General features: G+C 38.5%; 1 protein-coding gene across 1 annotated transcript; it reads left to right on the top strand.

Moving 5' to 3' along the window:
* The first annotated feature begins 2354 nt into the window (after nt 1-2354).
* LOC123457682 (olfactory receptor 4A15-like) lies at nt 2355-12772 on the top strand. Its single transcript, XM_045141877.1, has 2 exons — nt 2355-3261; nt 12705-12772. Exons 1-2 carry the CDS (start codon nt 2355-2357, stop codon nt 12770-12772), a joined length of 975 nt encoding a protein of 324 aa, XP_044997812.1.
* The last annotated feature ends 350 nt before the right edge of the window (nt 12773-13122 follow it).

Raw genomic sequence — 13122 nt, 5'->3', positions numbered from 1 at the left:
CATTCATTAGCTGATGGCTGGCTGGGTTGTTTCTATCTTCTGACTGTTGAGTTTCCATGCACAAACATTCATTTTTGTTTCTATTGTCTATTTTATGTATGTTCTCCACATAAGATTGTGATATGAAAATTAATAGGTTCCTATTATCAAATGTGGAACTCATACTTGAAAAATTATTTACTTGCTAGGTATATGGGCCTACTTTAACTACAAGAGAGAATTTTTAGTATAAACAGAATTTCTGAATAATTTCAAGTATGTTTCAAATTTTTAACAAAAATTCTATCATATCTTTCTCCTAGTGAAATATATATTTACATTTCTAAATTCCTGAAAACAAGATGGAAATAGACATATTGTACTACACAATCATCTAACTTCCTATTTGCAGATATTAAAATTAGCTTAAATGGGGCTGGACAAATGGCTTAGCAGTTAAAGTAATTCCCTGCACATCCAAAGAACCCAGATTTGACTCTCTAGCACCCATGTAAAGCTGGTTGCACTAAGGCCACATGTGTCTGGAGTTTGCTTGCAGTGGCTAGAAGCCCTGGTATGTCCATTTTTTTCTCTCTCTCTCTTCTTCTTCTCTCTCTCTCTCAAATAAGTAAAAAATGAAATATAAAAACTTAATTCAAATGATATATTTCAAAGACATGAATGGGATGTGGAACAAAACAAAATTTCCTATAGTAGGTGAGTGGTAATGGAAGGCAGCCTGTCCATGTAACAGGGGTCTCTTTTGTATTACTATAAAATATGTACTAGGGTAAATTTATTTAGTGTTTATAAGTGTACACAAAAAACAGTAAGTAAATGATGTCTTGAATTGAGTTCCTATTTATGTGACAGATAATTTCCTGTGTTTTTGTGTTTAATCCTTGACATAACCTTAACGTTGGATACCTTAACAATTATTCTACAGCTGCTGTTGAGCAGTTTACTTACTCAGTCACACAGATTTAAATGTAGATTAAGAAGTTTTGTTCCGAAACAGAATCTGGAGCCTTACAGCTCCAGTTTTACATTAGTTCAGGCATGGAAGCACACCCATGTAAAATAACAAGAAAAAACAAAGAAGTAAGTTGTTGTTTCAAATACAATCTCTGCCAATTTCTGATACATTGCTAATTTAAAGTGTTTCCCAGTAATTTATTCCTTTTCTAGCCTACATGGTTTGTCCTCTGCCTTAGTTTATATAGTGAAGTATATGGTAGAACTGTTAATTTGTCTTATTTTAATTCCTACTGTGGGATATTAACCAGATTTACATTCTTAAAGAATTCTTAATTTATTCATTGAAGAATTGAAGAAATTTGGAGTCTCACAATTATTTGTAAGACTTTTTTTCATTAAGCATAGTGATAAAATATTCAATTAGTGCCACATTTGCCAATAATTTTAACACCTTAGAGAAATAATGATATTATTAGACTAAGTTTTTTTCAAGATAGTGTCTCACTCTAGCTCAGGTTGATCTGGAATTTACTATGTAGTCTCAGGGGGGCTCTTGAATTAACTGTAATCCTCACATATGTTTCCAGAGTGCTGGGATTAAAAGCATGTACCACCACATCCTGATTTCTTAGACTATATTAAGAGTAATATATATTCACTGAACACTTACAATGCTGTAAAAATCTATATATTGTATGTTCTCAACAAATCAACAGGAAATACACTGCTAGAAATGCTCTCTAATGGCTCACATTTCTCCTATGAAAGCTGTTTAAGTTGTTATAAATGCAAATATAGATTCACACTTCTGAGAAAATACACTTATTATGTAGATATGAAGCATTTTAAGCCCCTAAGATAGAAATCCTTCTTTAGATATGTGGTCTTTCTGCTGTTATACATTGATGTGTAGTATCTGATTTATTTTTCCCAAAGTAAAGATTCTTAGAAGAAAGTGCTGGTACTTGATGCTATGGTCCCTTCTTGGCCAACTCTGATTGGAAGCTCAAGAAACTGAAATATCTCCTATACTTGGTTCATTTAGAAATCAGACTATTTACCTGTTCAAAAGCTAATTTCATCCATTTTATGATCGTGTCTCCTTTGTATTTTCACTGCATTTAGCTCAGATCTTCTTTCTTCCTATAATTCCTAGTTCCCTTAAATGCTTGATTTGGATAGAGCAAGAAACTAGTGAGGTATGGAAGGGCCATAGTGGGAAGAGATTCCAAACACTCATTTTCTAGTAAGCTCTCTGTTTAAGGCAGTGTGGGAGAAGAATTGCTGATAAAGTTGCCATACTGTGAACATGGGTGTTAGGATCATTTCAACTTTATTACTGGCTCCTGTTTGCAGGCTCCGACATCATACTGAGCTCTATAGCTTGAGAAGAAGCCATGGAAAACAGGAACAATGTGACTGAGTTCATTCTCCTGGGCCTCACCCAGAACCCAGAGGGGCAAAAAGTTCTATTTGTGACATTCTTACTCATCTACCTTGTGACAATCATGGGCAACCTGCTCATCATGGTAACGATTGTGGCTAGTCAGTCCCTGGGCTCACCTATGTACTTCTTCCTGGCTTATCTGTCATTTATAGATACTGTCTATTCCACTACCATTGCTCCCAAAATGATCATAGACTTGCTCCATGAGAAAAAGACTATTTCCTTCCAAGCTTGTATGACTCAAGTATTTTTAGATCATTTATTTGCTGGTGCTGAAGTTATTCTTCTGGTGGTGATGGCCTATGACCGATATGTGGCCATCTGTAAGCCTCTTCATTATTTGACCATAATGAATCGGCAGGTGTGTGTTCTCATGCTGCTGGGGGCCTGGACTGGAGGTTTTCTTCACTCATTAGTTCAATTTATCATCATTTCTCAGCTCCCTTTTTGTGGTCCCAATGTTATTGACAACTTTTTGTGTGATATGTATCCTCTACTGCAACTTGCTTGCACCAATACCTACCTCATTGGGCTTTGGATGATAGCTAATGGAGGGGCAATTTGCAGTGTCACCTTCTTAATTCTCCTGGTTTCCTATGGAGTCATATTGCACTCCCTGAAGGCACATGGTTTGGAAGGGAAACGCAAAGCCCTCTACACCTGCGCATCACACGTCACGGTGGTTGTTTTATTCTTTGTACCTTGCATCTTCCTGTATGCGAGGCCTAACTCTACATTTCCCATCGACAAGTCCGTGACAGTGGTTTTAACTTTCATAACCCCTATGTTGAATCCCTTAATCTACACACTGAGGAATGCAGAAATGAAGAGAGCCATGAGGAGACTTTGGAGTAAAAACTCAACTTCAGCAGCAAGTGGGCTATATTTCTCCCACAAACCATGATGTTCTCTTAGAGATAACGAACATTGCACTGTAGATGTTGACAAGTTCATTGTCATTCTCTTTCAGTAATTTAACTTATAATTCTGAAGCAGTCATATACATTAATCTTTAAGTAGATTCTGTTATACTCTTTAAGGCTCAGGGACCCTGCATGGATTTAATAGTTTATATGAGTCGTTCTATTTTAAGTTCTGTGATGGAAAGTAACTTTCACTTTACTTTATCTATGTATTTTTTGCACATGTGTGTAGTATTTGTGGAATGGTGTGGGTACATGGGTATATTCAGGTACATGTATTTCCATGTATGAGTAAGCAAAGGCCAGAGGATAACACTGAATATCCCCTTCTCTATTGCCCATCTATGTGCTTCCTTGAGATGGAGTTGCTCACTGATTCTAAAGTTGGCCATTTTATGAGCTGCACTGATTCTTGGATCTCTGTTCCCCACAAGATTGGGTTATACACTTGGGTAGCCATGCTCAGCTGCTTATGTGAGTGTCAGGACAACAAATGCAGGGATAATCATGCCCCTCAGCCCTCATGTTGGCACTAGAAGTCCTTTGACCTGTGAAGCCATATCTCCAGCCCCAAATTTTATTTATGACATGAAAATACAAAGATCATAATTTGAGAAGAAGTAAAGGATTAGCAGAAAGGAACACAGGGGCAGGAGAGGGTAATGGAAAATGAACACTTTTGAAGTGTGTACTATATTTGAATGAAAATTTACTATGAAATTCAACACTTTGTGCAGTAAATATAAATAATAAAGTTTTAAAAAGTTAAATCTGTTTAAATTTGTCATTGTTATTGTTATTATTATTATTATTGGTTTTTTGAGGTAGGGTCTCACTCTAGCCCAGGCTGACCTGGAATTCACTATGGAGTCTCAGGGTGGCCTTGAACTCACGGCAATTCTCCTACCTCTGCTTCCCTAGTGCTGGGATTAAAGGCGAGAGCCACCATGCCTGACTTAAATTTGTTAATTTTTATTCCTTTAAATTTTTCAAGTATACCTTTAAAAAGTGTATTTATTCATCAGAGGGAGAGAAAGAAGGAGGGAGAGAATATGAATGGGCATGCCAGGTTCTCTTGCCACTGTAAATGAACTCTAGAACATTGCTACTTTGTGGATCTGTCTTTACTTGGGTACTGGGGAATTACACCTGGATTAGCAGGATTTGCAAACAACTGCCTTTAACCATTCAGTCATCTCCTCAGGCCCTTCAGTTTATTATTAATTGAAAAATATGAATGTGTATATTTATGATATATACTATGATGCTTTTTTTTTTTTTCCAGGTAGGATTTCACTGTAGCCCAAGCTGACCTGGAACTCACTATGTGTTCTCAGGTTGGCCTCAAACTCATGGATATCCTTCTACCTCTGCCTCCCAAATGCTGGGATTAAAGGCGTGTGCCACCACAGAGCCCAACAAATCAGGTCCAGAGTGCTGGTTTTGAACAATGAACATCTGGTACCAGAGGACCAAGGCCTCCTTCACCACTCCCAGGGTCACTGTCACTTGTGCCATAGCTAAGGATCATTCTTGTCTCTGCTTACTCACTGGGTGTAGAGAGATTTCCTTTTCAGCCATTCATTCCTTTAGCAAATGCATACAGGGCACCAAGTATGACAGAAGTGCCCCCTGGCACTAGAAGCACAGTAATGAGGAGAAGTAAAAGCTGTCCTTGCTACTAGAGCACAGCCAGGGAAAAAAGGGTGACAGGCAATGGTCACACGGTCAACCTGCGGCTGAGCACACAGCCTCTCTGCAACATCACAAATTTGTGGTGGGATCATCTGCATCCTGGAGCTCATAGGAATTCCCTTGCCACCACTAAGTATTTGTAGAAAGCCTGTCTAGAAATGCCTAAATGCACTCAACAACCAGATTTAGGTGAGAAACGTCAGGAAGACTGAGAAGTTTAGGAAGGAATACATGCTTTCTTGTTTTGAAAAAGCATCCTCCACTCATTCTAGCTGGTTCTTTCCACTAGCCATGAAGCTGGTTAAGAAGAAAAGTTCCACCTGCAAAGAGAATGCAGGCCACCACTGGAAGCCCTTTCATTGTTCCCCTAAAGGGTGACAGTTCTAGGACTACAGTCTCCTCTATCATAATGGAGTGGGCAGTGAGTTTGATTTGCAACATGGCAGGGTGGATGGACCCTGGGCTGAGAGTGAAGAAGATGTTTGCAAGACTTGGCTCATCTCTTTACCTGTGACCTTGATGGCTGCTGATTGGGAAAAGGTCAGGATTAGGGTCTCAGATCTTTCTCAGCTTAACTATGTCACATTGCTGGATGCACACACACACACACACACACACACACACACACACACACACACATATATATATAGTACCAAGTGCAGTGCTGAGGAGATAATCACCCTGTATATTTTATAATTTTGTCCTGTTTCCAAGTGTCATTCTACCATTCTGCACAGCATTCAGTGTCAACCCTTTGCTTCCTGGCATGGTTTGGTTGCTATGCATCTCCATGGGGAAAAGATTTTCTTATTGTAGCTATCTCCATGTAACTGAATGCCTGAATGGATAAAGCAACATGTCCTTTTAAATAAAACTGTCAAAAATTCAGATGAGAAAAACATTGTTACTTTAACAACAATAACACATATCTTCGTCAAAATTTTTCGTCAAAGTTTAAAACCTTTTTTTAAAAAAATTAACTTCTTGAATTCACACAGAATTTTTTTTTCAGAGATAGTGTGAGATGGAAATTCATTTTGCCTTCTTAGTGTACTTATTGGGTAATCATGCAATTCACCAGCACCTTTAACATTATCAGTTTCATATAAAAACCCCATAGGACATTTATTCTACTTACTAATTTCTTCTTTTGTTTAATTACATGGAAATAATCCCTGCCATATCATAAGCTGCTTCTTGTGTGGCTGTGTGTTTTGTTCCAGTAATGGAAAGGTAACAGCTATAGTTTGTTTGAGAGCATTGCCAAGCTTGATGAAAGGAAGAAGTCCCATCCCAAGTGTTGGCAACACCATCGAGTAGGCTGAGGCCCTGATGGAACAAAAGCAGCAATAATGATAAATAATAATGAAAATAAATGAACACCACTATTAGAGCTCTACTCTCACTACCCATTTGTGGCTGTCTGGCTTCCAGGAGGGGTATACCCTCTTCTGCCATGCCTTTCTGTCAAGATATTCTGCCTTACCACAAGCTCACAGCAAGGACACTACCAATTATTCACTGAAGCATCTAAACAGACCGAATGAATCCATCTTCATTTTAAATTGTTCCTTCCAAGTATGTCACAGCAACAAAACCCTAATACATATTATTGCAGATGTGTGGGGGGGGGCTCATGCATGCATATGTGCATGGGTGCATGCATGTGTAGATCAGAGTACACTCTTGGCTGTCATCCTCAGGAATGCTATCCTCCTCTTTTAAGACAGGTCTTTCACTGGCCTGGAGTCATTAAATGAGCTAGCCTACTTGGCTACTGAGCTCCAGGCATCTTCTTGTCTTTGTCTCCACAGTGCTGACATTAAAGGTGGCATGTCATACCCAGCATTTGACATGGGTACTTGGGTTTAAACTCAGGGACTCATACTTTTGAGACAAGTATTTTTTATTAATTGAGTGATTTCTAGATACATTATATGTTAGTACCAGCATTTACATCCTTCCTGTCCCCATTCTGCTAAGGACATTCCTCAGTGGGGTTGCTGGTATCCCCTGGATTGTGGGATTTGAGATGTGAGAGCAGCACTGAGTTCATTGCAAGGGGTGGTTAGTGCCTCTCTACGTTCCATTATACTCTCTGGCTCTTTCTGCCCCTCCTGCCAAAATTCCTGGAGCCTTGGTAGGTGTGTTTTAAATCTGCTTTAGGCTCTGGATTTCTGATTTGGTACATTTTGAGTGTGCTCAGTGTCTGTGTCCATGAGCCTGACTCTGGTGGGCAGGCTGGCTATCGACGCAGTGCTCTTGCTCATCGAGCCGATTCCTCTGTGGTTCTAGCTGGGCCCTGGCTGATGAATGAGCCTAGGTGGGTAACCAGTGGCTCTCGGACTGGCTAAGAGATATAGTCAGTGAAAAGGAACCATTATCTGGTACTGGGGACCCAATTAGAATCCTATGGAGACAAAAATCATGGGTTTCAACAAGAAGATCCCATCAGAATTTAGCCAAAAGACAGCTATACTAGCACAATCTCTCAATTAATAATGCTAATCCAATTGAACCTGTGCATATCGCCTTTGAAGAATCTGTTTTTCTTTTTCAGAAGGCAGACAAAACATTAATTTACTTTATTATATTTATTTTTTGCTTTTTCTAGGTAGGGTGTCATTCTAGATCAGGCTAACCTGGAAATCACTCTGTAGTCTCAGGGTGGCCTTGAACTCACAACGATCCTCCTCCCTCTGCCTCCCAAATGCTGGGATGAAAGGCATGTGCCACCATACCGGGAAATTAATTCTATTTTTAACTGTTTCATTTGTTTAACCTTTTAGAAAATCTTACATATTTTTGTGGGCTTTCTACAAATTTTATTGATGCTTATCCTATTAGATCAAATTTTTCTTTCACAAATATTCCTGAGGTATGCTTTCATTTTTCATAAAACCTGTACAGAAACTGTGTAGCAATCTCTTAAAGATTCTTAGAGTCCTTATAACTTAGAGTTAGAACTCTCAGGTATACCTCAGTAGCTTTGAAGGCCATGTGTCAAATATGTTTAGGAAAAGTCATGTTAAATGCTTCTATGATTTTATCTCAATGTTTTTTAGTGTCTAAGCTTTTTTTTAACCTTAGAGAACATTTATTATCTGGAGAGTGTTTAAATGATAAAAAGCTTTATTTGTGGAGTCAAACAATTTTGATTGCTTAATTCTTTTTTTTGTAACTGAAACCAATTTTAATATTAAATGGTAATGGTTTATAATTATGAATATCAATATTTTAATTAAATATGAATACATTTCTTATTGATGGTAATGTTTTCACATTACAAATATATCTTGTTTTTGTTCTTTTTTTCTAAATTTAAGTTATTAGTTTTCTTTTCAGTATATACAGGCAGTTTGGTACCATTGTTTAGGCTCATCTGTGATCTACACCCTCCCATTGGACCCTCCTTGTTGATGAAAATGGGTCGTGCATTGTGGAGTTAGCCCCCAGTTATTGGTATGATAAATGTCTCTGCAAATCATGACCCAACATGTGACTCTGACATTCTTTCTGCCCCCTCTTCCACAAAATTTCCCTGAGCCATGTTGGGTTCATTTTTGGTCTGCTTCAGTGCTGAGATGTTGGGAGCCTCTGAGGCTCTGGCTCTCTGATTTGGTAGGAGTTGATTTTTCTCTGCGTTGGTCTCCTTCCCCTTTGTGCTGGTATTCGGTTCACAGGAAAACATCACCCTTGCTTGTTTCGCCAGTTGTCCTTAGTTTCAGTTGGGCCCCTTTTGAGGTATGTTGGGGCAGCTCTCTTCTTAGGATCTGCATCTATCTGGAAAAGAGAAGCAGATTCTCCAACAGGGAGTAAGTTAGCACCCAGGGAATTGAGATAACACTTACTTTTTTGATAGACAGTATGATAGGTGTAGGCCCTCTTATACCCCATGATTGATGGTAGCTTGCTATTGTAGAGTGGGCTTGTGTTTGGGTATGGTTCTGACTTGTTTCCCAGCTCCAGCTATGGGTCTAGTACCACTGAGTGGATCAGTTAGCCAAATCAAGAGCAATTGGTTCCTCACCATGGCTGTGTACCACTATTGCACTTGTGTGGGCATCACATCAGGTTATTTGTTGCTAATTAGGTTAAACAATACCATTACTGGGCATCTACCCTAAAACCTTCAAACCAAAAGCCAGAGAGATTTGCTCAACCATGTTTATAGCAGCTCAACTCGTAATAGCTAAAAGCTGGAATCAACCCAGATGTCCATCATTAGAAGAATGGATAACAAAGATGTGGTATATCTACACAATGGAATTCTATACAGCAGTAAGAAAAAACGACATAAAGAAATTTGAGGAAAAATGGTTGAACCTGGAACAGATCATTCTCAGCAAACTTATCCAATCACAGAAAAAAAATCGACACATATTCTCACTCATCTACAGCACCTAACCTGAATCTACCCAAAATACCTTACATACTCAGCAAGCACCTCATGGACTAGACAATAAGATGGATGGGAGGGCGGGGAGGGCATCGAAGGGTGGAAAACAGTAATCCGGACCCAAACGGCGATGGTACCATAAAATTCTACTTCCTAAAAGACAGACCAAATGGCTGAACCTTCACTAGACCCTTACAGGAAACACCTGAACCACAAGACACTGGAGAGGGTAGGATCAAGACTGACCTAAATCTCCTACATCTTCCCTCTCTAACTCTCCCCCTCTCCCCTCTATCTCTCTCCTCTCTAACTCTTGTATATTAGTTATGTTTTTCCTCAATTTCTTAGTGGACACTGACCTGTAACCCCCATGTCCAGCTTGGGCCTACCATCCACAATGAGCTTTTGATCAGAGAAACCTACAAGGTTTCCCAAAACAATGACAGACTTCTGTCAGAGTACTTGATGACCCAAAAAGGCCAGTGGTAAGACCCTATTGCTGAAGACTCCATATGCAGCTGATGCGTAAAATGGAATGACATGGCTAGAAGCCAGGAGAGAGTCAGTCCCCAGACAGTCAGCGTGTCTAGTGCCAGAAGGTGCTACATAGGTGACTGGGGGAAATGACCAAGATCTGTCCAAGCAACACATTGATTGCTTAATTCTTTATAGTTATTTCTTCAGCCTATGTCCCTATCTTTTAGAATTTTACTAGCAGCCAGATATTAAAATCTAGGAGACATCTTTAGTCTTCTATCTAAAAACTTTCTCAAATCATTACATTCATCATAAATATTTCCCATTGTCAAATTTCTATAGGCAGCAATGGGGCACCACCACATCAGTAGTCTTCTTTCCTCTAGCTTCATAGCCTTTACTCTCATTTTCTGATCAGCCTAGTGATCCAGGTGCAACTAGGAACACTATTTTTATTTATTTATTTTTGAGAGAGAGAAAGAGACACAGCGAGAGAGATACTGGGTGTACCAGGGCCTCTCACCACTACAAGTGAACTCTAGATACATGTGTCACCTTGTGCACCTGACTCACATGGGACCTGGACAATTGAACTTAAATCTATTGTCTTCACAGGAAAGCTAAGCCATCTCTCCAGCCCAAGAAATGTTATTTTTTTCAGCTCAAGTACTGGTCACTTACTTGAGATTGTTATGACAATACTGGACAGGTAAAAAAGTAATTTGCCTAAATTATGTTTGGTTTCTTCTATATTATCATTAATTAGATGATGTAAATCATGAAAAGTGGTCTATTTACCTTGATCCTGATGTCAAATGAAATACTTTAAGGTAAACAATTATGTATGATATTTACTTTGAAAATATTAATTCCCTTAGCAAATCAAGGCATTTCTCTTCTACTTTAGAACAGAAATGGTGATCGATCTCTACTTCAACATTCTTCTAGTTGTCTTCTTGTATTTCCATGATGTAAGGTGAAAATTAACCTCTCATATTTCTTCACAAATGAGCAGTAAGTTTTATGTTTTGCTACTTTGTTCTTGCTGGAAGAATGGAGACATTTGAGTTTTTAATTCCTCAAAAGTCTATTATCTGGGGTTGGAGAGATAGCTTACCAGTTAAGCCCTTGCCTGTGAAGCCTAAGGACCCTGGTTTGAGGCACGATTTCCCAGGACCTACCTTAGCCAGATGCACAAGGGGGCGCATGCATCTGGAGTTACAGTGGCTGTAAGCCCTGAAGTACCCATTCTCTTTCTCTGATTTTTTCTCTTTTGGTCTGTCGCTCTCAAATCAATAAATAAAAATAAACAAACAAACAAAGTCTATTATCTGATGACTTTGTGCATACTGACTAGTAAGTGGAGCATAGTCATTTTTTTGTATTTGGATGCTATTCTAAATAGATCATGTGTTTCTGAAACCGGTGAGAGTAAAAGTAGTTTTCAGCATGTCTGCTATTTTCTTAAAGAAGATGAAACAAGGGAATTTTTTGGTGAATCTCTATGAACTGTTCTTAAAAAGTGACCTTCAATCTGCCTGTCCATTGTTAGCAAAGGCTAATTGAGCCAGTCCTTTAACCTTAAGTAAAACCTCTTCTCCTCTGCAGATTAGTATATTATAGCAGTTACCTTCTTCTTACTGGAATGAAACCCTAGGCCAGAAACAGCTTATGGGAGAAAAGGGTTAATTTCAGGCTTGAAGTTTCATGATAGTGGAGAAAAGCAATAGGCTCACTTCTTCAAACATCAGAGGCCATGTGGGAGCAGTCTGAGTGAACTGAGCCCTGACCCTCCAGTAGACTGGAGAATGAAACTCATGCCAGACTCCAGTGACATTCCTCCTACAGCAAGGCTTCACTTCTCAAAGGCTTTGCTAGCTGGTGCCTAAGTAGAAAGCTTAAACACAAACCCTTGAGGTCCTGAAGGACATACTATATTCAAACTAACACCTATATTCTCAACTTGCTTGTCTTGGGGAAAAGATGAAGAGACAGTCTTAATCTAGAAGCATTAACCACCTTACTAATATTTGATTTTTGAGATACACCTTTATAGGAAAAAGAAATACATCTATTGCATATCTATGTACACACACACACACACACACACACACACACACACACACACACGATATCTACCTACTAAGGAGTTCATGGTGTGCTTCACTGTGCTCTCTCTACACATTTATTTCCCAACAGGCCAATCTCTCCTAGAAAACAATGGGGCTAATTAAGGCAATGCAAAGCAATTAGGAAAACAAAACAGTAACTAGTATCTGAATTACTCCAGTGAGGACTTCCTCTATTCTATACAGAAATCTTCAGTCGTTAGAAGTGATTTGCTACTGATATTTTTCTTCCTTTACATGCATGTGTATATGTGTGTGTAGGCAGGAATATATTCACATCTGTGTGGAGACCAGATGTTGATGGCGGGAGTCTTCCTCATTTGTTCTGCCAGTTCCTCTTTGAAACAGGGTTTCTTGCTGAACCGAGAACTCATCAATTTGATTTAGCTGCACTATTTATCCAGTGAGCACTAAGGATTCCTTCTCTTTGCATCCTCACTGCCTGGATTATAGACACTTATACCACTCTGCCCGACATTTTTGATGTGGGTTTTGGGGAATCGAACTCAGTGCATGATAAACGCTTTCACCATTTATCTACCTCTTCAGCTCATGTTTCTTTTTTTTTTAAAAAAAAAACTGATGTATGTCATTATTTTTATTTTAATTGTTTCTGATTGCATATAATTTAATTAGATTCAGTTATGGGATAAAAGATAACATTTCGTACATGTGTCTGATATGTATTGATAAAATCAGGGTAATCAGCTTAGTTATTATCACAAATATCATTTGCTCATATTAGAAACATTCAATTATTTCTTTAATTTGAAATATATAAAATATTGTAAATTATAATAATCCTACTGTTTTTTCAAACATTTATTTCTTCTATCAAACTATTTTTTTATAACCACCAAATTTGCTCTTACCCTGTTCTCTATTGTGGGAAAAAGATAAATATATATATTCTTTGTCAAATTGATCTGTAGTATTGCTCTAATCCCATTTCATATAGTTTTAAATAGTTTTATTTATTTATGAGAAAGAGAGAGAGAAAGAGAGACGTAAAGAGAGAAATAAATAAGGGAAGAGAGAAAGAGAGAATGGGCATACCAAGGCCTCTAGCCACTGCAGTTTAACTCCAGACATTTG

This window comes from Jaculus jaculus, chromosome 1 (assembly GCF_020740685.1).
Source record: "Jaculus jaculus isolate mJacJac1 chromosome 1, mJacJac1.mat.Y.cur, whole genome shotgun sequence".
Lineage (NCBI taxonomy): Eukaryota > Metazoa > Chordata > Mammalia > Rodentia > Dipodidae > Jaculus > Jaculus jaculus.
Note: the sequence above shows the minus strand (reverse complement) of the source record. Positions and strands in the feature narration are given on the sequence as shown.